The 26444-nt window shown below is 49.6% G+C and overlaps 1 protein-coding gene across 1 annotated transcript; it reads left to right on the top strand.

Moving 5' to 3' along the window:
- Window positions 1-1730: 1730 nt before the first annotated feature.
- Window positions 1731-26444, top strand: LOC128820809 (uncharacterized). Its single transcript, XM_054001617.1, has 7 exons — window positions 1731-2283; window positions 7684-7722; window positions 8757-9065; window positions 9948-10247; window positions 15686-15988; window positions 23811-23930; window positions 25354-26444. Exons 1-7 carry the CDS (start codon window positions 2253-2255, stop codon window positions 25431-25433), a joined length of 1182 nt encoding a protein of 393 aa, XP_053857592.1. The 5' UTR covers window positions 1731-2252; the 3' UTR covers window positions 25434-26444.

The following is a 26444-nucleotide window of genomic DNA, read 5'->3' as shown; positions in this document are numbered from 1 at the left end:
TCCCCCGACACGACAGACGGATCCCCATCGTCCGGAGCACTGAGGATCTCGCCTGTGTTGGTAGCTATTCCCATACCCCTCTTCTCTCTCTCTAACCTTTTATCTCCTTTCTGATCCCCCACTATCGCATTTAGTGTTTTGGCCCCTAATAAAGGTGCATTTGTTGTGATTAACTGTTAGTCCCTTGTTGTTTGCCTTAGTTGCACTTTTGGGATCCGTGAGAAGAACCATCGCGACAATAAGCGGATCGTGACACAGGTCTTTGCCAACTCCTTGCCAAGTTCTTGCCAGGCCGTGCCAGCGCGAGGGCTCCGTGGTTCCTCCTGCGCCGTGTCCCGCTCTAAGCCGGAGCTGCGGCGCAGGAAGGGATTCTCCCTCGCGGCCATGGGAAAGCAGAGCGGAGAGCGAGGGGGCTGCAGACGGCCTCTCACACCCTCGCCCTGATGTCACTGTGGTCTCGATGCCACCTCCTCGGTGTCACCCCCGCCAAGGTCCCTCCCCTCCCGCAGCCCCGAGTGTCCCCAGATGTCGCAAGAGCCACGGGCGGGTCCCCTCCCGCCGTGACGTCACCGCCCTTGTGCAATTCCCGCTTCCCCTTTTCCCGCCAATTCCGGCCCCGCCCTGGCGACAGCGAGGGGACAGAGAGGGGACAGAGAGGAACAGAGAGAGGGGACAGAGAGGAACAGAGAGAGGGGACAGAGAGGGGACAGAGAGGAACAGAGAGAGGGGACAGAGAGGGGACAGAGAGGGGACAGAGAGAGGGGACAGAGAGGGGACACAGAGGGGACAGAGAGGGGACAGAGAGAGGGGACAGAGAGGGGACAGAGAGGAACAGAGAGAGGGGACAGAGAGGGGACAGAGAGGGGACAGAGAGGGGACAGAGAGAGGGGACAGAGAGGGGACAGAGAGGAACAGAGAGGGGACAGAGAGGGGACAGAGAGGGGACAGAGAGGGGACAGAGAGGGGACAGAGAGAGGGGACAGAGAGAGGGGACAGAGAGAGGACAGAGAGGGGACAGAGAGGGGACAGAGAGGGGACAGGGAGGAACAGAGAGAGGGGACAGAGAGGGGACAGAGAGGGGACAGAGAGGGGACAGGGAGGAACAGAGAGAGGGGGACAGAGAGGGGACAGAGAGGGGACAGAGAGGGGACAGAGAGGGGGGACAGAGAGGGGACAGAGAGGGGACAGAGAGAGGGGACAGAGAGGGGACAGGGAGGGGACAGAGAGGGGGACAGAGAGGGGACAGAGAGGAACAGAGAGGAACAGAGAGAGGGGACAGAGAGGGGACAGAGAGGGGACAGAAAGGGACAGGGAGAGGGGACAGGGAGGGGACAGAGAGGGAACAGAGAGGGACAGGAAGGAGACAGGAAGGAGATAGGGAGGGTACAGAGAGGACAGATAGGGACAGAGAGGGGAAAGCAAGGGGGACAGGGAGGGGACAGAGAAAGGACAGAGAGGGGACACAGAGAGGGGACAGGGAGGGGACAGCGAGGGGACAGGGAGGGGACAGGGAGGGGACATAGAGGGAACAGAGAGAGGGGACAGGAAGGGACAGAGAGAGGACACAGAGGGGACAGAGAGGGACAGGAAGGAGGCAGGAAGGAGATAGGGAGGGGACAGTGAGGACAGATAGGGACAGAGAGGGGAAAGCAAGGGGACAGGGAGGGGACAGAGAGGGGACAGGAAGGAGACAAGGAGGGGACAAGGAGGGGACAGGGAGGGAACAGAGAGAGGACACAGGGGGGACACCACAGGGGACAGAGAGGGACAGGAAGGAGACAGGGAGCGAACAGCGAGGACAGAGAGGGGACGGAGAGGAGAACGAGGGGACAGCCGGGCACTGCCCGGGGACATTCAGGGAACTGCCAGGGGACAGCCGGGCACAGCCAGGGGACATTCAGGGCACAGCCAGGGGACAGCCGGGCACTGCCAGGGGACATTCAGGGCACTGCCAGGGGGACATTCAGGGCACAGCCAGGGGACATTCAGGGCACAGCCAGGGGACATTCAGGGCACTGCCAGGGGACAGCCGGGCACTGCCAGGGGACATTCAGGGCACAGCCAGGGGACATTCAGGGCACTGCCAGGGGACATTCAGGGCACTGCCAGGGGACATTCAGGGCACAGCCAGGGGACATTCAGGGCACTGCCAGGGGACAGCCGGGCACAGCCAGGGGACATTCAGGGCACTGCCAGGGGACATTCAGGGCACAGCCCGGGGACATTCAGGGCACTGCCCGGGGCACGGGGCCATGGCGCTGCCGAGCTTCATCCCGCTCCTGGGTGAGTCTCCTCTTCCTCAGCCGCGCCCCTTGCCCATCCCCATCCCCATTCCCATCCCCATTCCCATCCCCATCCCCCATTCCCATTCCCATTCCCATTCCCATTTCCCATTCCCATTCCCCATTCCATTCCCATTCCCATCCCCATCCCCCATTCCCCATTCCCCATCCCCCATTCCCATTCCCGTTCCCCAGTCCCATTCCCATTCCCCATTCCCATTCCCATTCCCATTCCCATTCCCCATTCCCATTCCCATTCCCCATTCCCATTCCCATTCCCATTCCCATTCCCCATTCCCATCCCCCATTCCCATTCCCCATTCCCCATTCCCATTCCCCATTCCCATTCCCATTCCCATCCCCCATTTCCATTCCCCATTCCCATTCCCATTCCCCATTCCCATCCCCCATTCCCATTCCCATTCCCATTCCCATCCCCCATTCCCATTCCCCATTCCCATTCCCATTCCCCATTCCCATCCCCCATTCCCATTCCCATTCCCATTCCCATTCCCATCCCCCATTTCAATTCCCCATTCCCATTCCCATTCCCCATTCCCCATTCCCATTCCCATTCCCCATTCCCCATTCCCATTCCCATCCCCCATTCCCATTCCCATTCCCATTCCCATCCCCCATTTCCATTCCCCATTCCCATTCCCATTCCCATCCCCATTCCCCATTCCCATTCCCCATTCCCATTCCCATCCCCCATTCCCATCCCCATCCCCCATTCCCCATTCCCATCCCCCATTCCCATCCCCCATTCCCATTCCCCATTCCCATTCCCATTCCCCATTCCCATCCCCCATCCCCCATTCCCATCCCCCATTCCCATTCCCATTCCCATTCCCATTCCCATCCCCCATTTCCATTCCCCATTCCCATTCCCATTCCCATCCCCCATTCCCCATTCCCATTCCCCATTCCCATTCCCATCCCCCATTCCCATCCCCATCCCCCATTCCCCATTCCCATCCCCCATTCCCATCCCCCATTCCCATTCCCCATTCCCATTCCCATTCCCCATTCCCATCCCCCCATCCCCCATTCCCATCCCCCATTCCCATTCCCATTCCCATTCCCATTCCCATCCCCCATTCCCCTGTGCCCATTTCCTGCCCTTCATCCCAACTCCTCTTCCTCCTCCTCTTCCTCCTCTCTCCCATTTTTCCTCAATTTTCCCCATTTCCCCCCCAATTTCCATCCCGATTATCCCAACTCTTCCTCCTCCTCCTCCTCTTCCTCCTCTCTCCCATTTTTCCTCAATTTTCCCATTTTCCTCCCATTTCCCCACCCTTCATCCTACTCCTCCTCTTCCTCCTCTGCCTCATTTTTCCCATTTCCCCTTTTTCCCCATTTCCTGCCCTTCATCTCAGCTCCCCCTCTTCCTCCTGTTCCTCGTCCATCCCATTTTCCCAATTTTCCCCATTTCCCTCCTATTTCCATCCCAATTATCCCAACTCTTCCTCCTCTCTCCCATTTTTCCTCAATTTTCCCATTTTCCTCCCATTTCCTGCCCTTCATCCTCCTCCTCCTCTTCCTCCTGATCCCGTTTTTCCCATTTTTTCCCCTTTTCCCTCATTTTTGTGCCCATTTTTCCACCTCCCCTTCCTCCTCTTCCTCCTCTTCCTCCTCTCTCCCATTTTTCCCGATTTCCCCCTTTTTCCCCCCAATTTCCTGCCCTTCATCCCACCTCCTCTTCCTCTATCCTTCTTTTTTCCCATTTTTTCCTTTTCCCCTGATTCTCCTGCCCTTCATCCCAGCTCCTCCTCTTCCTCCTCTTCTTCCTCCTCTTCCTCCTCTTCCTCCTCTCTCCCATTTTTCCCAATTTTCCCCATTTCCCCCCCAATTTCCATCCCGATTATCCCAACTCCTCTTCCTCCTCCTCTTCCTCCTCTCTCCCATTTTCCCCAATTTTCCCTTTTTTCCCCCAATTTCCATCCCAATTATCCCAACTCTTCCTCCTCCTCCTCCTCTTCCTCCTGTCTCCCATTTTTCCCCAATTTTCCCATTTTCCCCCATTTCCTGCCCTTCATCCAACTCCTTCTCTTCCTCCTCTCTCCCATTTTCCCCAATTTTCCTTTTTTCCCCTCATTTTTGTGCCCATTTTTCCACCTCCCCTTCCTCCTCTTCCTCATCATCCTCCTCTCTCCCATTTTTCCCGATTTCCCCCTTTTTTCCCCCCAATTTCCTGCCCTTCATCCCACCTCCTCTTCCTCTATCCTTCTTTTTTTCCCATTTTTAACTTTTCCCCTGATTCTCCTGCCCTTCATCCCAGCTCCTCCTCTTCCTCCTCTTCTTCCTCCTCTTCCTCCTCTTCCTCCTCTCTCCCATTTTCCCCAATTTTCCCTTTTTTCCCCCAATTTCCATCCCGATTATCCCAACTCTTCCTCCTCCTCCTCCTCTTCCTCCTGTCTCCCATTTTTCCCCAATTTTCCCATTTTCCCCATTTCCTGCCCTTCATCCAACTCCTTCTCTTCCTCCTGATCCCATTTTTCCCAATTTTTCCCTTTTTCCCCTCATTTTTGTGCCCATTTTTCCACCTCCCCTTCCTCCTCTTCCTCATCTTCCTCCTCTCTCCCATTTTTCCCAATTTCCCCCTTTTTCCCCCCATTTCCTGCCCTTCATCCCACCTCCTCTTCCTCTATCCTTCTTTTTTCCCATTTTTTCCTTTTCCCCTGATTCTCCTGCCCTTCACCCCAGCTCCTCCTCTTCCTCCTCTTCTTCCTCCTCTTCCTCCTCTTCCTCCTCTCTCCCATTTTCCCCCCAATTTCCATCCCGATTATCCCAACTCTTCCTCCTCCTCCTCTTCCTCCTCTCTCCCATTTTCCCCAATTTTCCCATTTTCCCCCATTTCCTGCCCTTCATCCAACTCCTCCTCTTCCCCCGATCCCATTTTCCCCAATTTTCCCTTTTTCCCCTCATTTTTGTGCCCATTTTTCCACCTCCCCTTCCTCCTCTTCCTCATCTTCCTCCTCTCTCCCATTTTTCCCGATTTCCCCCTTTTCCCCCCAATTTCCTGCCCTTCATCCCACCTCCTCTTCCTCTATCCTTCTTTTTTCCCATTTTTTCCTTTTCCCCTGATTCTCCTGCTCTTCATCCCAGCTCCTCCTCTTCTTCCTCCTCTTCCTCCTCTTCCTCCTCTTCTTCCTCCTCTTCCTCCTCTTCCTCCTCTCTCCCATTTTCCCCAATTTTCCCTTTTTTCCCCCAATTTCCATCCCAATTATCCCAACTCTTCCTCCTCCTCCTCCTCCTCCTCTTCCTCCTCTCTCCCATTTTTCCCCAATTTTCCCATTTTCCCCCATTTCCTGCCCTTCATCCTCCTCCTCCTCTTCCTCCTGATCCCGTTTTTCCCATTTTTTCCCCTTTTCCCTCATTTTTGTGCCCATTTTTCCACCTCCCCTTCCTCCTCTTCCTCCTCTTCCTCCTCTCTCCCATTTTTCCCGATTTCCCCCTTTTTCCCCCCCATTTCCTGCCCTTCATCCCACCTCCTCTTCCTCTATCCTTCTTTTTTCCCATTTTTTCCTTTTCCCCTGATTCTCCTGCCCTTCACCCCAGCTCCTCCTCTTCCTCCTCTTCTTCCTCCTCTTCCTCCTCTTCCTCCTCTTCCTCCTCTTCTTCCTCCTCTTCCTCCTCTTCCTCCTCTCTCCCATTTTTCCCAATTTTCCCCATTTCCCCCCCAATTTCCATCCCGATTATCCCAACTCTTCCTCCTCCTCTTCCTCCTCTCTCCCATTTTTCCCAATTTTCCCTTTTTTCCCCCAATTTCCATCCCGATTATCCCAACTCTTCCTCCTCCTCCTCCTCCTCTTCCTCCTGTCTCCCATTTTTCTCAATTTTCCCATTTTCCTCCCATTTCCCCACCCTTCATCCTACTCCTCCTCTTCCTCCTCTCTCCCATTTTTCCCCAATTTTCCCATTTCCCCCATTTCCTGCCCTTCATCCTCCTCCTCCTCTTCCTCCTGATCCCGTTTTTCCCATTTTTTCCCCTTTTCCCTCATTTTTGTGCCCATTTTTCCACCTGCCCTTCCTCCTCTTCCTCATCTTCCTCCTCTCTCCCATTTTTCCCGATTTCCCCCTTTTTCCCCCCATTTCCTGCCCTTCATCCCACCTCCTCTTCCTCTATCCTTCTTTTTTCCCCATTTTTTTCCTTTTCCCCTGATTCTCCTGCCCTTCATCCCAGCTCCTCCTCTTCCTCCTCTCTCCCATTTTTCCCAATTTTCCCCATTTCCCCCCCAATTTCCATCCCGATTATCCCAACTCCTCTTCCTCCTCCTCCTCCTCCTCTTCCTCCTCTCTCCCATTTTCCCCAATTTTCCCTTTTTTCCCCCAATTTCCATCCCAATTATCCCAACTCTTCCTCCTCCTCCTCCTCCTCTTCCTCCTCTCTCCCATTTTTCCTCAATTTTCCCATTTTCCCCCCATTTCCTGCCCTTCATCCTCCTCCTCCTCTTCCTCCTGATTCCATTTTTCCCATTTTTTCCCCTTTTCCCTCATTTTTGTGCCCATTTTTCCACCTCCCCTTCCTCCTCTTCCCCATCTTCCTCCTCTCTCCCATTTCCCCCAATTTTTCCCATTTTCCCCCCAATTTCCTGCCCTTCATCCCACCTCCTCTTCCTCTTCCTCCTCTCCCATCTTCCCCCTAATTTTCCCTTTTTCTTTTTAAATTTCCTTTTGTTTTTTATTTCCCTGTAAAAAATGATCTTCTTATTTCAAAATGATTTTTATTTTTACTTTCATTTTTCCTTTTATTTCATTTCCCCTTATTATTAATTTAATAAATATTTTTTATTTTCCTTTATTTTCCCAATTCCCCATTTTTAATTTTTAATTATTTCCTTTAAAAAATTAGAATTATTTTCCTTTTTATTTCCAAATTATTTTAAGTTTCTTTCAATTTTCCTTTTATTCTTTAATTTCCCCCTCATTATTAATTAATAAATATTTTTTTCTTTATTTTCCCAATTTTTCCATTTCCTTACATTTTTTCTTTCATTTTTTATTTCCTTTTAAAAAATGATATTTTTATTTTAAAATTATTTTCGCTTTAAATTATTTTCAAATTATTTATTTTTAACTTCCTTCCAATTTTCCTTTTATTTCATTTCCCCCTAACTATTAATTAATAAATAATTTTTAATTTCCTTTCTCTTCCCAATTTTTCCTTTTATTTTAATTTTTTCCTTTTATTTTCAATTTCCTTTTTAAAAATGATCTTTTTTATTATTAAATTATTTTTAGTTTAAGCTTCCTTGCCTTTCCCCCTAAAATTAATAAATAATTTTTCATTTCCTTTCTATCCCAATTTTTCCTTTTCCATTTTTCCCATTTTTCCCTTTTCCTTTTTCCATTTTTTTTTTATTTTTTCTTTATTTTTCCCATTTTCCCTTTTTTCCAGCCTCTCTCCCGATCCTTTTCCCGTCGGCGACGCCTTCAGGTAACGCAAAATTCCCCCCAAAATTCTGGATTTGGGGCAAAATCCAGACTTTCTTCTCCATCTGCTTCATTCCCACCTCCAAAAAATTGAATTTTTGGGCCATTTTTAGGATTTTTTTGACCCAATCCAAGCCCAACCCAAGCAGGGTCATGGTGGCACCTCCTCCAACCAGAAATAATCAGGATTTTGGGAAAAATCAGAATTTTGGGGAAAAATTGGGGGGTTCTTCTTCATCTTCTCCATCTCCAGCTCCTCCAACCCTCCCAAAATCTCCGAATTTTGAATTTTTGGGCCATTTTGGACTTTTTTAGGGCCATTTTTAGGTCGATCCAAGCCCAAACTCCCCAAAATCTCCCCTTGGCTTGGTGGCATCTCGAGATCATCCTCAGGCTGCCAAAAATGGGGATTTTGGGAAAAACTGGGTGGTTTTTCTCCTCCTTCTCCATTCCCACCTCCAAAACTCTGAATTTTTGACCATTTTTAGGCCTTTTTTCACCCAATCCAAGCCCAACCCCAGCAGGATCACGGAGGAAGGGGTTCCAACCCAAAAAATTGGAATTTTGGGAAAAAAAATGAGTGGTTCTTCTCCATCTTCTCCATCTTCACCTCTTCCAGACCCAAAAATATTGATTTTTGGGACCATTTTTAAGCTTTTTGGACCCAATCCAAGCCCAACCCAAGCAGGGTCATGGTGGAACCTCCTCCAACCAGCAAAAAATCAGGATTTTGGGCAAAACTGGGAAGTTCTCTTCCATCTTCTCCATCTTCTTCATCTTCTCCATCTTCTTCATCTTCTCCATTCCCACCTGCAAAACTCCGAATTTTTTGGCCATTTTTAGGCTCTTTTGACCCAATCCGGGCCCAACCCAAGCCGGGTCATGGTGGCACCTCCTCTGGCCAACAAAAATCAGGATTTGGGGAAAAAGTGGGTGGTTCTTCTCCACCTTCTCCATCTTCTCCATTCCTACTCCCAAAACACGGAATTTTGGGGCCGTTTTTAGCCTTTTCCTCCTCCCCGCCGTTTTCCTCCCCAGACCTCCCTCCCCCGGCCCCCAACATCTCGGTGACGCCGTCCAAGCCGCAGTTCCTCATCGGCGACGCCGTGTCCATCGTCTGCGCCGCGCCGGGGCCGATGAGCACCGACCGGATCCAAGGGTTCCGCTTCACCGGGACGTCCGGCTGGGTCACCGACGTCCGGACGTCCAGGAGCCGCTTCGTCCACACCTTCGACGTCACCGGCCCGCGCGACGGCGGCTTCTACAGCTGCTCCTACACCGTCCTCCGGCGCGGCCGCGGCCAAGTCCACTCCCTGGCCAGCCAGGCCGTGGTCGTCAACGTCCGAGGTTTGGGGGCGCCGCGGGCGGCAGCTCCTGGCGTCGGGGTTTTGGGGGGTTTTATCCCAAAATTTGTTCCCGTTGAGCCCCAGTGTTGGCTTTTCCACCCAGTGTTGACTTTTCCACCCAACTGGGTGTTTTTATCCCAAAATCCGTCCCCATTGAGGTCCAACCTTGACTTTTACACCCAACTGCGTGATTTTATCCCAAAATCCGTCCCCATTGAGGTCCAGCCTTGACTTTTACACCCAACTGCGTGATTTTATCCCAAAATCCGTCCCCATTGAGGTCCAACCTTGACTTTTCCACCCAACTGGGTGTTTTTACCCCAAAAATTGTCCCCATTGACAAAAATTTTGGGTTTTGGTATAACAGGGACATTTTTTATCCCAAAATGTATCGTCTCTTAGGTCCAACGTTGACTTTTGCACTCAACTGGGCATTTTTCTCCCAAAATCCATCCCCGCTGAGGCCCGCCCTTGACTTTTCCACCCAACGGGGCGTTTTTACCCCAAAATTCATCCCTGTTGACCAGAATGTTGGGGTTTGGTCCAACGTGGGAATTTTTATCCCAAAAATCTGTCCCTGTTGAGTTCCAACGTTGACTTTTCCACCCAATTGGGCGTTTTTGTCCCAAAATTCTTCCCCACTGAGGTCCAAGGTTGACTTTTCCACCCAATGTTGGCCTTTCTACCCAATTCGGTGATTTTATCCCAAATTTCTCCCACTGAGGCCCAACGTTGACTTTTGCACCCAACAGGAGCGTTTTTATCCCCAAATTTGCCCCCATTGAGCAAAACGTTGGGTTTTGGTCCAACGGGGGCGTTTTCATCCCAAAAACTCATCTCCACTGAGGTCCAACTTTGACTTTGGGTCTTCTCCTCCCACCAGATCGTCCAGCCCAACCCAACTTGACGGTGACGCCCTCCAGCGTCACCGTGGAAGGGCAGCCCCTCGTCTTCTTCTGCGTGGCCCCGCCCGGTGCCGCCGAGCGGAGATTTGGGTTCTTCCAGGAGGAGCTCGAGGTCACGGATGGGATCCAGGAAGATTCCGGAGCCGGCGGCGTCCGGCTGCGGGTGGAGAAGAGCGACCAGAACCAGACGGGAAACTTCAGCTGCCGCTACGAGGAGATGACCGAGGGGCGTTGGATCGCGTCCTACCCCAGCGATGCCGTCCAGGTCATCGTCAAAGGTGATTTTGGGGTAAATCTGCGATTTCCAGGCACGGGGATGGGCATGGAGCCACCTCAGGGCTGGGTCTGGAGAAGGTTGAGGAGATGAAAAAGTGGAAGTGCCAGGGTTGGTTGGGTTTGGTTGAGCCACGGTTGGGTTTGGTTGGATGTGGTTGAGTTTGGTTGGGCCATGGTTGAGTGTGACTGAGTTTCGTTGGGTGTGGTTGGGTTTGGATTGGTCATGGTTGGATTTGGTTGAGCCTTGGTTGGGTTTGGTTGAGCTTTGGTTGAATGTGGTTGGGTGTGGTTGGGTCATGGTTGGGTTTAGTTGGGTTGAGTTTAGTTGGGTTTGGTTGGGTTTGGCTGGGTCATGGTTGGGTTTGGTTGGGCCTTGGTTGGGTTTGGTTGGGCCTTGGTTGGGTTTGTCTGGGTTTAGTTGGGTCATGGTTTAGTTTGGTTGGGTTTGGTTGGGTCATAGTTGGGCTTGGTTGGGTCATGTTTGGGTTCGTCTGGGTTTGGTTGGGTCATGGTTGGGTTTGGTTGGGCCTTGGTTGGGTTTGGTTGGGCCTTGGTTGGGTTTGGCTGGGTTTGGCTGGGTCATGGTTGGGTTTGGTTGGGTCATGGTTGGGTTTGTCTGGGTTTAGTTGGGTCATGATTTAGTTTGGTTGGGTTTGGTTGGGTCATAGTTGGGTTTGGTTGGGTCATGTTTGGGTTCGTCTGGGTTTGGTTGGGTTTTGTTGGGTGTGGTTGGGTCATGGTTAGGTGTGGTTGGGTCATGGTTGGGTTTGGTTGGGTCATGATTGGCCATGGTTGGGTTTGATTTGGTTTGGTTTGGGTGGGTCATGGTTGGGTCATGGTTGGGACGTGGTTGGGTCATGATTGGCCATGGTTGGGTTTGGTTGGGTCATGGTTGGGTTTGGCTGGGTTTAGTTGGGTCATGGTTGGGTTTGGTTGGGTTTGGTTGGGTGTGGTTGGGTCATGGTTGGGATTGGTTGGGTCATGGTTGGGTTTCTCTGGGTTTAGTTGGGTCATGGTTGGGTTTGGTTGGGTGTGGTTGGGTCATGGTTGGGTTTGTCTGGGTTTAGTTGGGTCATAGTTGGGTTTGGTTGGGTTGAGTTTGGTTTTGTTGGGTATGGTTGGGTCATGGGTGGGGTATAGTTGGGTTTGGTTGGGTTTTGTTGGGTGTGGTTGGGTCATGGTTGGGTTTGGTTGGGTCATGATTGGCCCTGGTTGGGTTTGATTGGGTTTGGTTTGGGTGGGCCATGGTTGGGTCATGGTTGGGACGTGGTTGGGTCATGATTGGCCATGTTTGGGTCATGGTTGGGTTTGGTTGGGTCATGATTGGCCATGGTTGGGTTTGGTTGGGTCATGCTTGGGTTTGGTTGGGTGTGGTTGAGTCATGGTTGGGTTTGGTTGGGTTTGGTTTGCTATGGTTGGGTTTAGTTGGGTCATGGTTGGGTTTGGTTGGGTTGAGTTAGTTGGGTTTCATTGGGTGTGGTTGGGTCATGGGTGGGGTATAGTTGGGTTTGGTTGGGTTTTGTTGGGTGTGGTTGGGTCACGGTTAGGTGTGGTTGGGTCATGGTTGGGTTTGGTTGGGTCATGGTTGGGTTTGGCTGGGTTTAGTTGGGTCATGGTTGGGTTTGGTTGGGTTTGGTTTGCTATGGTTGGGTTTGGTTTGCTATGGTTGGGTTTGGTTGGGTCATGGTTGGCCATGGTTGGGTTTGATTGGGTTTGGTTTGGGTGGGTCATGGTTGGGACGTGGTTGGGTTTAGTTGGGTTTGGTTGGGTTTGATTTGGTTTGGTTTGGTTTGATTTGGTTTGGTTTGTTCGGGTCATGACCCCAAATCTCCTCCTGAATGTCCAAATTTGAGGACTTCAAAGGTTTTTTCCCACTTTTTCCACAATATTGAGATTTTCGGGGCCATTTTTAACCCTTTCTGACCCAATCCCAACCCCGGAATCTGCCCTGGCTTGGTGGCAGCTCCACGACCATCCAGGTGGTCCCCAACTTCCTAAAGTCATCAAAAACCGGAATTCTGGGAAAATCTGGGAGGATCTTCTCCATCTTCTCCATCTTCTCCATCTTCTCCATTCCCACCTCCAAAACTGGGAATTTTTGGGCCATTTTTAGGCTTTTTTGACCCAATCTGAGCCCAACCCAACCAGGGTCATGGCAGGACCACTTCCAACCAAAAAAAAAAATGGAATTCTGGGGAAAAATGAGGGGTTCTTCTCCATCTTCTCCATCTTCTTCATTCCCACCTCCAAAATATTGACTTTTTTGGGCCATTTTTAGGCCTTTTTGACCCAATCCAAACGGGGTCATGGTGGCACCTCCTAAAACCAAAAAAGCAGGATTTGGGGAAAAACTGGGTGGTTCTTCTCCATCTTCTCCATCTTCTCCATCTTCTTCATTCACACCTCCAAAACACTGAAATTTTTTGGCCATTTTTAGGCTTTTTTGACCCAATCTGAGCCCAACCCAACCAGGATCATGGTGGCACCTCCTCTGGCCAAGAAAAATCCGGATTTGGGGAAAAATTGGGTGCATCTTCTCCATCTTCTCCATCTTCTTCATTCCCACCTCCAAAACATTGAATTTTGGGTCCGTTTTAAGGCTTTTTCGACCCAATCCAGGCCCAACCCATGCAGGATCATGGTGGAACCTCCTAAAACCAAGAAAAAAATCAGATTTGGGGAAAAACTGGGAGGATCTTCTCCATCTTCTCCATCTTCTCCATTCCCACCTCCAAAACATTGAAATTTTTTGGCCATTTTTAGGCTTTTTTGACCCAATCCAACCAGGATCATGGTGGCACCTACACTGGCCAAGAAAAATCAGGATTTGGGGAAAAATTGGGTGGATCTTCTCCATCTTCTCCATCTTCTCCATTCCCACTTCCAAAACATTCAATTTTTGGGGCCATTTTTAGGCTTTTTTTGACCCAATCCAAGCCCAATCCAACCAGGATCATGGTGGAACCTCCAGGACCATCTGGGGTATTCCAAACGTCCTCTAGCCAAAAAAAAATTGGGATTTTGGGAAAAACCGGGTGGATCTTCTCCATCTTCTCCATCTTCTTCATCTTCTCCATCTTCTCCATTCCCACCTCCAAAACATTGAAATTTTTTGGCCATTTTTAGGCTTTTTTGACCCAATCCAACCAGGATCGTGGTGGCACCTACACTGGCCAAGAAAAATCAGGATTTGGGGAAAAATTGGGTGGATCTTCTCCATCTTATCCATCTTCTCCATTCCCACCTCCAAAACATTGAAATTTTTTGGCCATTTTTAGGCTCTTTTGACCCAATCCAGGTCCAATCCAACCAGGACCATGGTGGCACCTCCTCTGGCCAAGAAAAATCAGGATTTGGGGAAAAATTGGGTGGATCTTCTCCATCTTATCCATCTTCTCCATTCCCACCTCCAAAACATTGAATTTTGGGTCCATTTTTAGGCTTTTTTGACCCAATCCAGGCCCAACCCACGCAGGATCATGGTGGAACCTCCTAAAACCAAGAAAAAATCGGATGATGGTGCATCTTCTCCATCTTATCCAACTTCTTCATCTTCTCCATTCCCACTTCCAAAACATTCAATTTTTGGGGCCGTTTTTAGGCTTTTTTTGACCCAATCCAAGCCCAATCCAACCAGGATCATGGTGGAACCTCCAGGGCCATCTGGGGTATTCCAAACATCCTCTAGCCAAAAAAAAATTGGGATTTTGGGAAAAAGCGGGTGGATCTTCTCCATCTTCTCCATCTTCTCCATCTTCTCCATCTTCTCCATTCCCACCTCCAAAACATTGAAATTTTGGGGCCTTTTTTAGGCTCTTTTGACCCAATCCAAGCCCAATCCAAGCCGGGTCATGGTGGTGCCTCCTCTGGCCAACAAAAATCAGGATTTGGTGAAAAGTTGGGTGGTTCTTCTCCATATTCTCCATTGCCACCTCCAAAACTTTGGAATTTTGGGTCCATTTTTAGGCTTTTTTGACCCAATCCAGGCCCAACCCATGCAGGATCATGGTGGAACCTCCTAAAACCAAGAAAAAATCGGATTTGGGGAAAAACTGGGTGGATCTTCTCCATCTTCTCCATCTTCTCCATCTTCTCCATCTTCTCCATCTTCTCCATCTTCTCCATTCCCACCTCCAAAACATTGAAATTTTGGGGCCAATTTTAGGCTTTTTTGACCCAATCCGAGCCCAACCCAACCAGGATCGTGGTGGCATCTCCTCTGGCCAAGAAAAATCCGGATTTGGGGAAAAATTGGGTGCATCTTCTCCATCTTCTCCATCTTCTCCATTCCCACTTCCAAAACATTCAATTTTTGGGGCCATTTTTAGGCTTTTTTTGACCCAATCCAAGCCAAATCCAACCAGGATCATGGTGGAACCTCCAGGGCCATCTGGGGTATTCCAAACGTCCTCTAGCCAAAAAAAAATTGGGATTTTGGGAAAAAGCGGGTGGATCTTCTCCATCTTCTCCATCTTCTCCATCTTCTCCATTCCCACCTCCAAAACATTGAAATTTTGGGGCCATTTTTAGGCTCTTTTGACCCAATCCAAGCCCAATCCAAGCCGGGTCATGGTGGTGCCTCCTCTGGCCAACAAAAATCAGGATTTGGTGAAAAGTTGGGTGGATCTTCTCCATCTTCTCCATCTTCTTCATTCCCACCTCCAAAACATTGAATTTTGGGTCCGTTTTAAGGCTTTTTCGACCCAATCCAGGCCCAACCCACGCAGGATCATGGTGGAACCTCCTAAAACCAAGAAAAAATCGGATTTGGGGAAAAACTGGGTGGATCTTCTCCATCTTCTCCATCTTCTCCATCTTCTCCATCTTCTCCATTCCCACCTCCAAAACATTGAAATTTTGGGGCCAATTTTAGGCTTTTTTGACCCAATCCGAGCCCAACCCATGCAGGACCATGGTGGAACCTCCAGGGTCATCTGGGGTATTCCAAACGTCCTCTAGCCAAAAAAAATTGGGATTTTGGGAAAAACCGGGTGGATCTTCTCCATCTTCTCCATCTTCTCCATCTTCTCCATCTTCTCCATTCCCACCTCTAAAACATTGAAATTTTGGGGCCATTTTTAGGCTCTTTTGACCCAATCCAAGCCCAATCCAAGCCGGGTCATGGTGGTGCCTCCTCTGGCCAACAAAAATCAGGATTTGGGGAAAAATTGGGTGGTTCTTCTCCATCTTCTCCATCTTCTTCATTCCCACCTCCAAAACATTGAATTTTGGGTCCATTTTAAGGCTTTTTTGATCCAATCCAAGCCCAACCCATGCAGGATCATGGTGGAACCTCCAGGGCCATCTGGGGTATTCCAAACGTTCTCCATCTTCTCCATTCCCACCTCCAAAACTTTGGAATTTTGGCTCCATTTCTCGGCCCTCTCCCGCCCGACGCGCCCCGGTTGGAAAATCGCCGATTCCACGCGTTTCTCCCCAGATCCGTGCCCGGCCCCTCTCCTGTCCGTGGAGCCGCCCTCGGGCGTGGTGGCCGCGGGCCACCGGCTGCTCCTGAGCTGCGCCGCGCCCCGGCGCGACTTCCGGCGCCGCTTCCGCTTCTTCCGCGACGGCGCCGAGGGTGACGCCGGACGCCGGCGGCGACGTCGCCGGGAACGGGTCGGAGCTGCTCTTCCCGCGGGTTTCCCGGGAACTGGCCGGGAATTTCAGCTGCCGGGTGGAGGAGGAGGTGGGCGGGGCCTGGCTGGAGGCCCCGCCCAGCCAGGGCGTGGCCGTGGTGGTCTGGGTAGGTGGGGGATTTTGGGGGGAAAAGCGGCGGATTTGGGAAAAGGGGATGGGGGGGTGGGAGGGAGGGCAGGCGCCATGTTGGGTTTGTCAGGCGTGGCCGTGCTGTTGGCCACGCCCACAGAAGTGACCACACCCACCTGACTGGCCACACCCAGGGAAATGGCCACGCCCACCCATTGACCACACCCCGCTGGACCACACCCATCGGAATGGCCACGCCCCCAAATGACCACACGTCCGATTGACCACGCCCATCAAAATGACCACACCCACATATTCATCACACACCATTTGATCACGCCCATCAAAATAGCCACACCCACCCCAATGACCATCTCCCAAAATGGCCACACCCATCAAAGTGGCCACACCCCCAAGTGACCACACCCATATATTGACTACACCCGGTCTGACCACGCCCCTCAAATGGCCACACCCATCAAAATAGCCACTCCCATCCCACTGACCACACCCCTTCACTGACCACACCCTCCACAACGCCCACACCATCGATGGCCACACCCCCAATGACCACGCCCGCCCCACTGACCACACCCTCCAAGTGACCACGCCTACAACGACCACGCCCTTTCCCGCTGACCAAATGGCCACACCCCCCTCTCATTGACCACACCCACTGACCGATAACCACACCCACTGACCACGCCCATTGACCACACCCACTGACCACACCAATTACCAGGGGATTGGTTTTTTGGGGCGCTTTTGGGGTTTTTTGGGGAATTTCCTGACCCAGGGAGTGTTTTGGGGTGCTTTTGGGGTTTTTGGGGAATTTGGTGACCGTGGGGTTGTTTTTTGGGGGCGATTTTGGGGATTTTTGGGGTATTTGCTGACCCAGGGTTTTTTTTGGGGTGGTTTTGGGGTTTTTGGGGCATTTGCTGGCCCTGGGGTTGTTTTTTGGGGGGTGATTTTGGGGGTTTTGGGGGTATTCACTGACCCAGGGCGTGGTTTTGGGGCACTTTTGGGGTTTTTTTGGTATTTACTGACCCTGGGGTTGTTTTGGGGTGGTTTTGGGGTTTTTTGGTGTTTGCTGGCCCTGGGGTTGTTTTTTTGGGGGCAATTTGGGGCTTTTTGAGGTATTTGCTCACCCTGGAGGTTTTTTGGGGTGGTTTTGGGGGTATTCACTGACCCAGGGAGTGTTTTTGGGGTGATTTTGGGGTTTTTGGATATTTGCTGACCCAGGGTTGTTTTGGAGTGGTTTTGGGGTTTTTGGGGTATTAGCCGTCCCAGGGTTTTTTTTGGGGGGTGATTTTGGGGTTTTGGAGTATTTCCTGACCCAGAGAGTGTTTTTGGGGTGCTTTTGGGGTTTTTGGGGAATTTGGTGACCGTGGGGTTGTTTTTTTGGGGCGATTTTGGGGATTTTTGAGGTATTTGCTGACCCCGAGGGTTTTTTTTTTGGGGTGGTTTTGGGGTTTTTGGGGTATTTGCTGACCCAGGGTTTTTTTTTGGGGTGGTTTTGGGGTTTTTGGGGTATTTGCTGGCCCTGGGGTTGTTTTTTTGGGGGTGATTTTTGGGGTTTTGGGGGTATTCACTGACCCAGGCGTGGTTTTGGGGCACTTTTGGGGTTTTTTGGTATTTACTGACCCTGGGGTTGTTTTGGGGGTGGTTTCGGGTTTTTTGGTGTTTGCTGGCCCTGGGTTGTTTTTTGGGGGCAATTTGGGGCTTTTTTGCGGTATTTGCTTACTCGGGAGGATTTTTGGGGAAGGTTTTGGGGTTTCAGGGGATTTCCTGACCCAGGGAGTGTTTTTGGGGTGCTTTTGGGGTTTTGGGGAATTCGCTGACCGTGGCGTTGTTTTTTTTGGGGCTAATTTGGGGTTTTTGGGGTATTTGCTGACCCAGGGTTTTTTTTTGGGGTGGTTTTGGGGTTTTTGGGATATTCACTGACACTGGGGCTTTTGTTTGGGTTGGTTTTGGGGTTTTTTGGGTATTTCCTGACCCAGGGTTTTTTTTGGGAGGGAGGAGTGGTTTTTGGGGTTTTGAGGTATTTGCTGACCCAGCGTTTTTTGGGGGGGTGGTTTTGGGGTTTTTTTTGGGCATTTGCTATCAATGGGGCTCTTTTTGGGGGTGGTTTTGGGGTTTTTGGGGAATTTGCTGACCCAGGGTTTTTTTGGGTGTGGTTTTGGGGTTTTCTGGGTATTTATTGACCCGAGGGTTTTTTGGGGTGATTTTTGGGGTTTTTTGGTATTTACTGACCCTGGGCTTGTTTTTTTGGGACAATTTGGATTTTGGTTTTTTTGGTTTTTTTTTGAGTTATTTGCTGACCATGCAGGATTTTTGGGAAAGGTTTGGGGGTTTTGGGGTATTCTCTGACCCAGGGAGTGTTTTGAGGTGGTTTTGGGATTTTTGGGGTATTTACTGACCATGGAGGATTTCTGGGGCAGGTTTGGGGTTTTTGGGGTATTCTCTTACCCAGGGAGTGTTTTTGAGGTGATTTTGGGTTTTTTTGGGTATTTCCCGACCCAGGGTTATTTTTTTTTTTTTGGGGAGTGGTTTTGGGGTTTTGAGGTATTCGCTGACCCAGCGTTTTTTTGGGGGGTGGTTTTGGGGTTTTTTTGGGCATTTGCTATCAATGGGGCTCTTTTTGGGGTGGTTTTGGGGTTTTTGGGGAATTTGCTGACCCAGGGTTTTTTTTGGGGTGGTTTTGGGGTTTTCTGGGTATTTATTGACCCGAGGGTTTTTTGGGGTGATTTTTGGGGTTTTTGGGGTATTTGCTGACCCTGGGGTTGTTTTTTGGGGGCAATTTGGGGCTTTTTGAGGTATTTGCTCACCCTGGAGGTTTTTTGGGGTGGTTTTGGGGGTATTCACTGACCCAGGGAGTGTTTTTGGGTGATTTTGGGGTTTTTGGGGATTTGGTGACCGTGGGGTTGTTTTTTTGGGGGCGATTTTGGGGATTTTTGAGGTATTTGCTGACCCAGGGTTTTTTTTTTGGGGTGGTTTTGGGGTTTTTGGGGCATTTGCTGGCCTTGGGGTTGTTTTGGGGGGTGATTTTTGGGGTTTTGGGGTATTCACTGACCCAGGGCGTGGTTTTGGGGCACTTTTGGGGTTTTTTGGTATTTACTGACCCTGGGGTTGTTTTGGGGGTGGTTTTGGGGTTTTTTTGGTGTTTGCTGGCCCTGGGGTTGTTTTTTGGGGGCAATTTGGGCTTTTTGAGGTATTTGCTTACTCGGAGGATTTTTGGGGAAGGTTTTGGGGTTTCAGGGGATTTCCTGACCCAGGGAGTGTTTTTGGGGTGCTTTTGGGGTTTTTGGGGAATTTGGTGACCGTGGCGTTGTTTTTTTTGGGGCTAATTTGGGGATTTTTGAGGTATTTGCTGACCCAGGGGGTTTTTTTTTGGGGTGGTTTTGGGGTTTTTGGGGCATTTGCTGGCCTTGGGGTTGTTTTGGGGGGTGATTTTTGGGGTGGTTTTGGGGGTATTCACTGACCCAGGGCGTGGTTTTGGGGCACTTTTGGGGTTTTTGGGGAATTTCCTGACCCAGGGAGTGGTTTTGGGGTGCTTTTGGGGTTTTTGGGGAATTTCCTGACCCAGGGAGCGTTTTTGGGGTGCTTTTGGGGGTTTTGGGGAATTCGCTGACCGTGGCGTTGTTTTTTTTTTTGGGGCTAATTTGGGGATTTTTGAGGTATTTGCTGACCCAGGGGTTTTTTTTGGGGTGGTTTTGGGGTTTTTGGGGTATTTGCTGACCCAGGGTTTTTTTTTGGGGTGGTTTTGGGGTTTTTGGGGCATTTGCTGACCCTGGGGTTGTTTTTTGGGGGGTGATTTTTGGGGGGTTTTGGGAGTATTCACTGACCCAGGGCGTGGTTTTGGGGCACTTTTGGGGTTTTTTGGTATTTACTGACCCTGGGGTTGTTTTGGGGGTGGTTTTGGGGTTTTTTGGTGTTTGCTGGCCCTGGGGTTGTTTTGGGGGTGGTTTTGGGGTTTTTGGGGTATTTGCTGACCCTGGGGTTGTTTTTGGGGGCAATTTGGGGCTTTTTGAGGTATTTGCTCACCCTGGAGGTTTTTTGGGGTGGTTTTGGGGGTATTCACTGACCCAGGGAGTGTTTTTGGGGTGATTTTGGGGTTTTTGGATATTTGCTGACCCAGGGGGTTTTTTTGGGTGGTTTTGGGGTTTTTGGGGTATTAGCCGTCCCAGAGTTTTTTTGGGGGGTGATTTTGGGGGTTTTGGGGGTATTCACTGACCCAGGGCGTGGTTTTGGGGCACTTTTGGGGTTTTTTGGTATTTACTGACCCTGGGGTTGTTTTGGGGGTGGTTTTGGGGTTTTTTGGTGTTTGCTGGCCCTGGGGTTGTTTTTTGGGGGCAATTTGGGGCTTTTTGAGGTATTTGCTTACTCGGGAGGATTTTTGGGGAAGATTTTGGGGATTTTTGAGGTATTTGCTGACCCAGGGTTTTTTTTAGGGTGGTTTTGGGGTTTTTGGGATATTTCCTGATGCAGGGAGTGTTTTTTTCAGTGGTTTTGGGGGTTTTGGGGTATTCACTGACACTGGGGCTTTTGTTTGGGCTGGTTTTGGGTTTTTTTTTGGTATTTCCTGACCCAGGTTTTTTTTTGGGGGGGGGATGGTTTTTGGGGTTTTGAGGTATTTGCTGACCCAGCGTTTTTTTGGGGGGTGGTTTTGGGGTTTTTTTGGGCATTTGCTATCAATGGGGCTCTTTTTGGGGTGGTTTGGGGTTTTTGGGGAATTTGCTGACCCAGGGGTTTTTTTGGGGTGGTTTTGGGGTTTTCTGGGTATTTATTGACCCGAGGGTTTTTTGGGGTGATTTTTGGGGTTTTTTGGTATTTACTGACCCTGGGGTTGTTTTTTTTTGGACAATTTGGATTTTTTTTTTTTTGGGGGTATTTGCTGACCATGGAAGATTTTGGGAAAGGTTTGGGGGTTTTGGGGTATTCTCTGACCTAGGGAGTATTTTTGGGGTGATTTTGGGTTTTTTGGGGTATTTCCTGACCCAGGGTTTTTTTTTGGGAGGGAGGAATGTTTTTGGGGTTTTGAGGTATTCGCTGACCCAGCGTTTTTTTGGGGGGTGGTTTTGGGGTTTTTTTGGGGCACTTGCTATCAATGGGGCTCTTTTTGGGGTGGTTTTGGGGTTTTTGGGGAATTTGCTGACCCAGGGTTTTTTTGGGGTGGTTTTGGGCTGGATTTTCTGGGTATTTATTGACCCGAGGGTTTTTTTGGGGTGATTTTTGGGGTTTTTTGGTATTTACTGACCCTGGGGTAGTTTTTTTGGGACAATTTGGATTTTTTTTTTTTTTTTTGGGGTATTTGCTGACCATGGAGGATTTTTGGGAAAGGTTTGGGGGTTTTGGGGTATTCAGTGACCCAGGGAGTGTTTTGAGGGTGGTTTTGGGATTTTTGGGGTATTTGCTGACCATGGAGGATTTCTGGGGCAGGTTTGGGGTTTTTGGGGAATTCTCTGACCCAGGGAGTATTTTTGGGGTGATTTTGGGTTTTTTGGGGTATTTCCTGACCCAGGGTTTTTTTTTTTTTGAGGAATGTTTTTGGGGTTTTGAGGTATTCGCTGACCCAGCGTTTTTTTGGGGGTGGTTTTGGGGTTTTTTTGGGCATTTGCTATCAATGGGGCTCTTTTTGGGGTGGTTTTGGGGTTTTTGGGGAATTTGCTGACCCAGGGTTTTTTTGGGTGGTTTTGGGCTGGATTTTCTGGGTATTTATTGTCCCGAGGGTTTTTTGGGGTGATTTTTGGGGTTTTTTGGTATTTACTGACCCTGGGGTTGTTTTTTTTGGGACAATTTGGATTTTTTTTTTTTTTTTTTGAGTTATTTGCTGACCATGGAGGATTTTTGGGAAAGGTTTGGGGGTTTTGGGGTATTCAGTGACCCAGGGAGTGTTTTGAGGGTGGTTTTGGGATTTTTGGGGTATTTGCTGACCATGGAGGATTTCTGGGGCAGGTTTGGGGTTTTTGGGGTATTCTCTGACCCAGGGAGTATTTTTGGGGTGATTTTGGGTTTTTTGGGGTATTTCCTGACCCAGGGTTTTTTTTTTTTTGAGGAATGTTTTTGGGGTTTTGAGGTATTCGTGGACCCAGCGGTTTTTTGGGGGTGGTTTTGGGGTTTTTTTGGGCATTTGCTATCAATGGGGCTCTTTTTGGGGTGGTTTTGGGGTTTTTGGGGAATTTGCTGACCCAGGGTTTTTTTGGGGTGGTTTTGGGCTGGATTTTCTGGGTATTTATTGACCTGAGAGTTTTTTGGGGTGATTTTTGGGGTTTTTTGGTATTTACTGACCCTGGGGTTGTTTTTTTGGACAATTTGGATTTTTTTTTTTTTTTTGAGTTATTTGCTGACCATGGAGGATTTCTGGGGCAGGTTTGGGGGTTTTGGGGTATTCAGTGACCCAGGGAGTGTTTTTGAGGTGGTTTTGGGATTTTTGGGGTATTTGCTGACCATGGAGGATTTCTGGGGCAGGTTTGGGGTTTTTGGGGTATTCTCTGACCCAGGGAGTATTTTTGGGGTGATTTTGGGTTTTTTGGGTATTTCCCGACCCAGGGTTTTTTTTTTTTTTTTTTGAGGAGTGTTTTTGGGGTTTTGAGGTATTCGTGGACCCTGCTTTTTTTGGGGGCGGTTTTGGGGTTTTTTTGGGCATTTGCTATCAATGGGGCTCTTTTTGGGGTGGTTTTGGGGTTTTTGGGGAATTTGCTGACCCAGGGTTTTTTTGGGGTGGTTTTGGGGTTTTCTGGGTATTTATTGACCCGAGGGTTTTTTTCGGTGATTTTTGGGTTTTTTTGGTATTTACTGACCCTGGGGTTGTTTTTTTGGGACAATTTGGATTTTTTTTTTTTTTTTGAGTTATTTGCTGACCATGGAGGATTTTTGGGAAAGGTTTGGGGGTTTTGGGGTATTCAGTGACCCAGGGAGTGTTTTGAGGTGGTTTTGGGATTTTTGGGGTATTTGCTGACCATGGAGGATTTCTGGGGCAGGTTTGGGGTTTTTGGGGAATTCTCTGACCCAGGGAGTATTTTTGGGGTGATTTTGGGTTTTTTGGGGTATTTCCTGACCCAGGGTTTTTTTTTTTTTTTTGAGGAGTGTTTTTGGGGTTTTGAGGTATTCGCTGACCCAGCGTTTTTTTGGGGGGTGGTTTTGGGGTTTTTTTGGGCATTTGCTATCAATGGGGCTCTTTTTGGGGTGGTTTTGGGGTTTTTGGGGAATTTGCTGACCCAGGGTTTTTTTGGGGTGGTTTTGGGCTGGATTTTCTGGGTATTTATTGACCTGAGAGTTTTTTGGGGTGATTTTTGGGGTTTTTTGGTATTTACTGACCCTGGGGTTGTTTTTTTTGGGACAATTTGGATTTTTTTTTTTTTTTTTTTTGAGTTATTTGCTGACCATGGAGGATTTTTGGGAAAGGTTTGGGGGTTTTGGGGTATTCTCTGACCCAGGGAGTGTTTTGAAGTGGTTTTGGGATTTTTGGGGTATTTGCTGACCATGGAGGATTTCTGGGACAGGTTTGGGGTTTTTGGGGAATTCTCAGACCCAGGGAGTGTTTTTGGGGTGATTTGGGGTTTTTTTTGGGTATTTCCTGACCCAGGTTTTTTTTTGGGGGGGTGGGGGTGGTTTTTGGGGTTTTGAGGTATTCGTGGACCCAGCGTTTTTTTGGGGGTGGTTTTGGGGTTTTTTTTTGGGTATTTGCTGACCCGGGGCTTTTGTTGGGGTGGTTTTGGGGTGGTTTTGGGGTATTCATTGACTCAAGCGCTTTTTTGGGGTGGTTTTGGGATTTTTGGGCGTTCACTCACCCTGGGGTTTTTTTGGGGCGGTTTTTGTGGGTTTTGGGATATTTGCTGACCCAGCGTTTTTTTTTGGAGGGGGTGCCTCGCCCCCAGCTCAGTTTGAGTTCCTCCCATTGGTCATCGGTGGCGTCGTGGGCGTGGCCTTGCTGCTCCTGGGGATCCTATTGGCTGCTTGGCTGTGCCGGAAAAGGAGGGGTCAGTGGGGGAAGGGGCGGAGTCTGATCCCAAATTGTCCCCCGAATTTAACCCCAAAATTTCCCTTGTCAGGCCAAAATTAGAAAATTTGGTCCCCAAATCACCAATTTTAACCCAAATTTCTCTATTTTAGTCCCAAATGTGGCCATTTTAACCCCAAATTCCCCACTTTGACCCCAAAATTGCCCCAAATTTCCCATTTCAATCCAAATTTCCCTGTTTTAATCCAAAAAAACCACCTTTGTCCCCAAAGAGTCAAATTTGACCCAAATTTCCACATTTTAGTACAGAATTGACTCTTTTGCCTCAATTTTCCCCATTTTGACCCCAAAATTGCCGCCAAAGTGCCATTTTGGACCCAAATTTCTCTAGTTTGGTCAAAAATTGACCTTTCTGCCCCCAAATCGCCGGTTTTGATCCCGAATTGTCCCCCAATCTCCCATTTAACCCCAAATTTCTCAATTTTACCCCAGAATTGTCAATTTTTGCTCTCAAATCTCTCATTTTGACCCCAAAATTGTCCCTTGTAGCACAAAAATTGACCATTTTGCCCCAAATCGCACATTTTGACTCCCAAATTTCCCAGAAATTTCCCATTTTTAACCCAAATTCCGAATTTTTACCCCAGAATCAGCCATTTTGACCCCATGCTGGCCACTTTGGCCCCATTTTGACCCCAAATTTCCCCATTTTTATCTCAAAATTTACATTTTCCCTTCCATATTGCCCATTTTCCCTTCAAAATTGCCCATTTTGACCACAAATTTCCCATTTTAGTCCAAAAATAAACAACTTTCTCTCTAAAATTTCCCATTTTTCCACTCCAATTTTCCCCTTTGGTCCAAAAATTGGCCATTTTGCCTCAAATTCCCCATTTTGACTCCAGACTTGCCCCTTCTCTCCCAAAACTGCCAATTTGCACCCCAAATCCCCCAAATCACCAAATTTCTCACCAAATTTTTCCCCTCAAATACTCAGATTTCCCCCCAAAATTCCCATTTTCATCCCAAATTTCCCTTTTTCCTCCCAAACCGAACCCTCCCACTCCCACACTCCCAATTTTCAGCCCAAAATCAACCCAAATCTGCCTTTTTCCCCTCAAACCCCCCCATTTTAACCCAAATTCTCTGGTTTGAGCCAAAACTTCGATTTCGGTGGCCAAAAATCATAATTTTACCACAAAAACTTCGATTTTACCCCAAAATCATCAATTTTATCCACATTTCCCTTTTCCCCCAGAAATTGTCCTTTTTTTGTCTCCAAACCCCCTCAAAAATCCCCAATTTGGATCCAAAATCTCCTTTTTTTCACCCCAAAAATCCGCTATTGGTTCCTAATCCATTTTCCCCGCCCCCCAAAAGCTCTTTTTTTCCCCCCAAAGGGATCTTTTTGCCCAAAATGTTGGATTTTCACCCCGATCCAGGGAGTTCCCGCTGGCGGGGGCTGAGCCCCGGCGACGACACCGGCACCTTCCCCATGGGGAACTACGAGGGGGCCGCCTGAGCCAGGCCACGCCCACCAATATGGCCGCCGTGCACCCAGACCACGCCCCCAAGATGGCCAACAATTTGCAGACCGCCCTCCCAAATGATGCTGAGACCACGCCCCCAAGATGGCCGACAATTTGCAAACTGCCCTCCCAAATGATGCTGAGGCCACGCCCCCAAGATGGCCGACAATTTGCAGACCACCCTCTCAAATGATGCTGAGACCCCGCCCCCAAGATGGCCGACAATTTGCAGACCACCCTCTCAAATGATGCTGAGACCACGCCCCCAAGATGGCCGACAATGTGCAGACCGCCCTCCCCAAATGATGCTGAGACCACGCCCCCAAGATGGCCGACAATTTGCAGACCACCCTCTCAAATGATGCTGAGACCACGCCCCCAAGATGGCCGACAATGTGCAGACCGCCCTCCCAAATGATGCTGAGACCACGCCCCCAAGATGGCCGACAATTTGCAGACCGCCCTCCCAAATTATGCTGAGACCACGCCCCCAAGATGGCCAACGACTCACAGACCGCCCGTCCAAATGATGCTGAGACCACGCCCCCAAGATGGCCGACAATTTGCAGACCGCCCTCTCAAATTATGCTGAGACCACGCCCCCAAGATGGCTGACATGTTGGCCACGCCCCCAAATGATGCAGAAGTAATGAACCCAAGATGGCCGACTACTCACAGACCACGCCCCCGAATCACGCGGTGGCCACACCCCCTAAGATCCCATGATCACGCACCCAAAATGGCTGACAACTTCCAGACCACGCCCCCGAAGGATGATGAGACCACGCCCCCAAAATGGCTGGAACTTGCAGACCACACCCCCAAAATGGTGCAGAGGCCCCGCCCCCAATATGGCCACCTGTACGAAGGCCACGCCCCCAAAATGGCTGACAAAATAAAGGCCACGCCCCAAGATGGCAGCTGAGGCTGAGGCCCCACCCACAAGATGGCGGCTGTGGGTGGGGCCAGGCCAAGGCAGCCAATGGGGATTGGTGGGTCCAGTG

Source organism: Vidua macroura, chromosome 30, assembly GCF_024509145.1.
Source record: "Vidua macroura isolate BioBank_ID:100142 chromosome 30, ASM2450914v1, whole genome shotgun sequence".
NCBI classification, from domain to species: domain Eukaryota; kingdom Metazoa; phylum Chordata; class Aves; order Passeriformes; family Viduidae; genus Vidua; species Vidua macroura.
This window is presented reverse-complemented; position numbering and strand designations above follow the sequence as displayed.

Coding starts and splice junctions, on each gene's coding strand:
- LOC128820809 (XM_054001617.1), top strand. CDS start 2,253: ATGGCGCTGCCGAGCTTCATCCCGCTCCTGG. Junction 2,284..7,683: donor GAGCTTCATCCCGCTCCTGG/GTGAGTCTCCTC, acceptor CCTTTTTTCCAG/CCTCTCTCCCGATCCTTTTC. Junction 23,931..25,353: donor GCTGTGCCGGAAAAGGAGGG/GTCAGTGGGGGA, acceptor ACCCCGATCCAG/GGAGTTCCCGCTGGCGGGGG.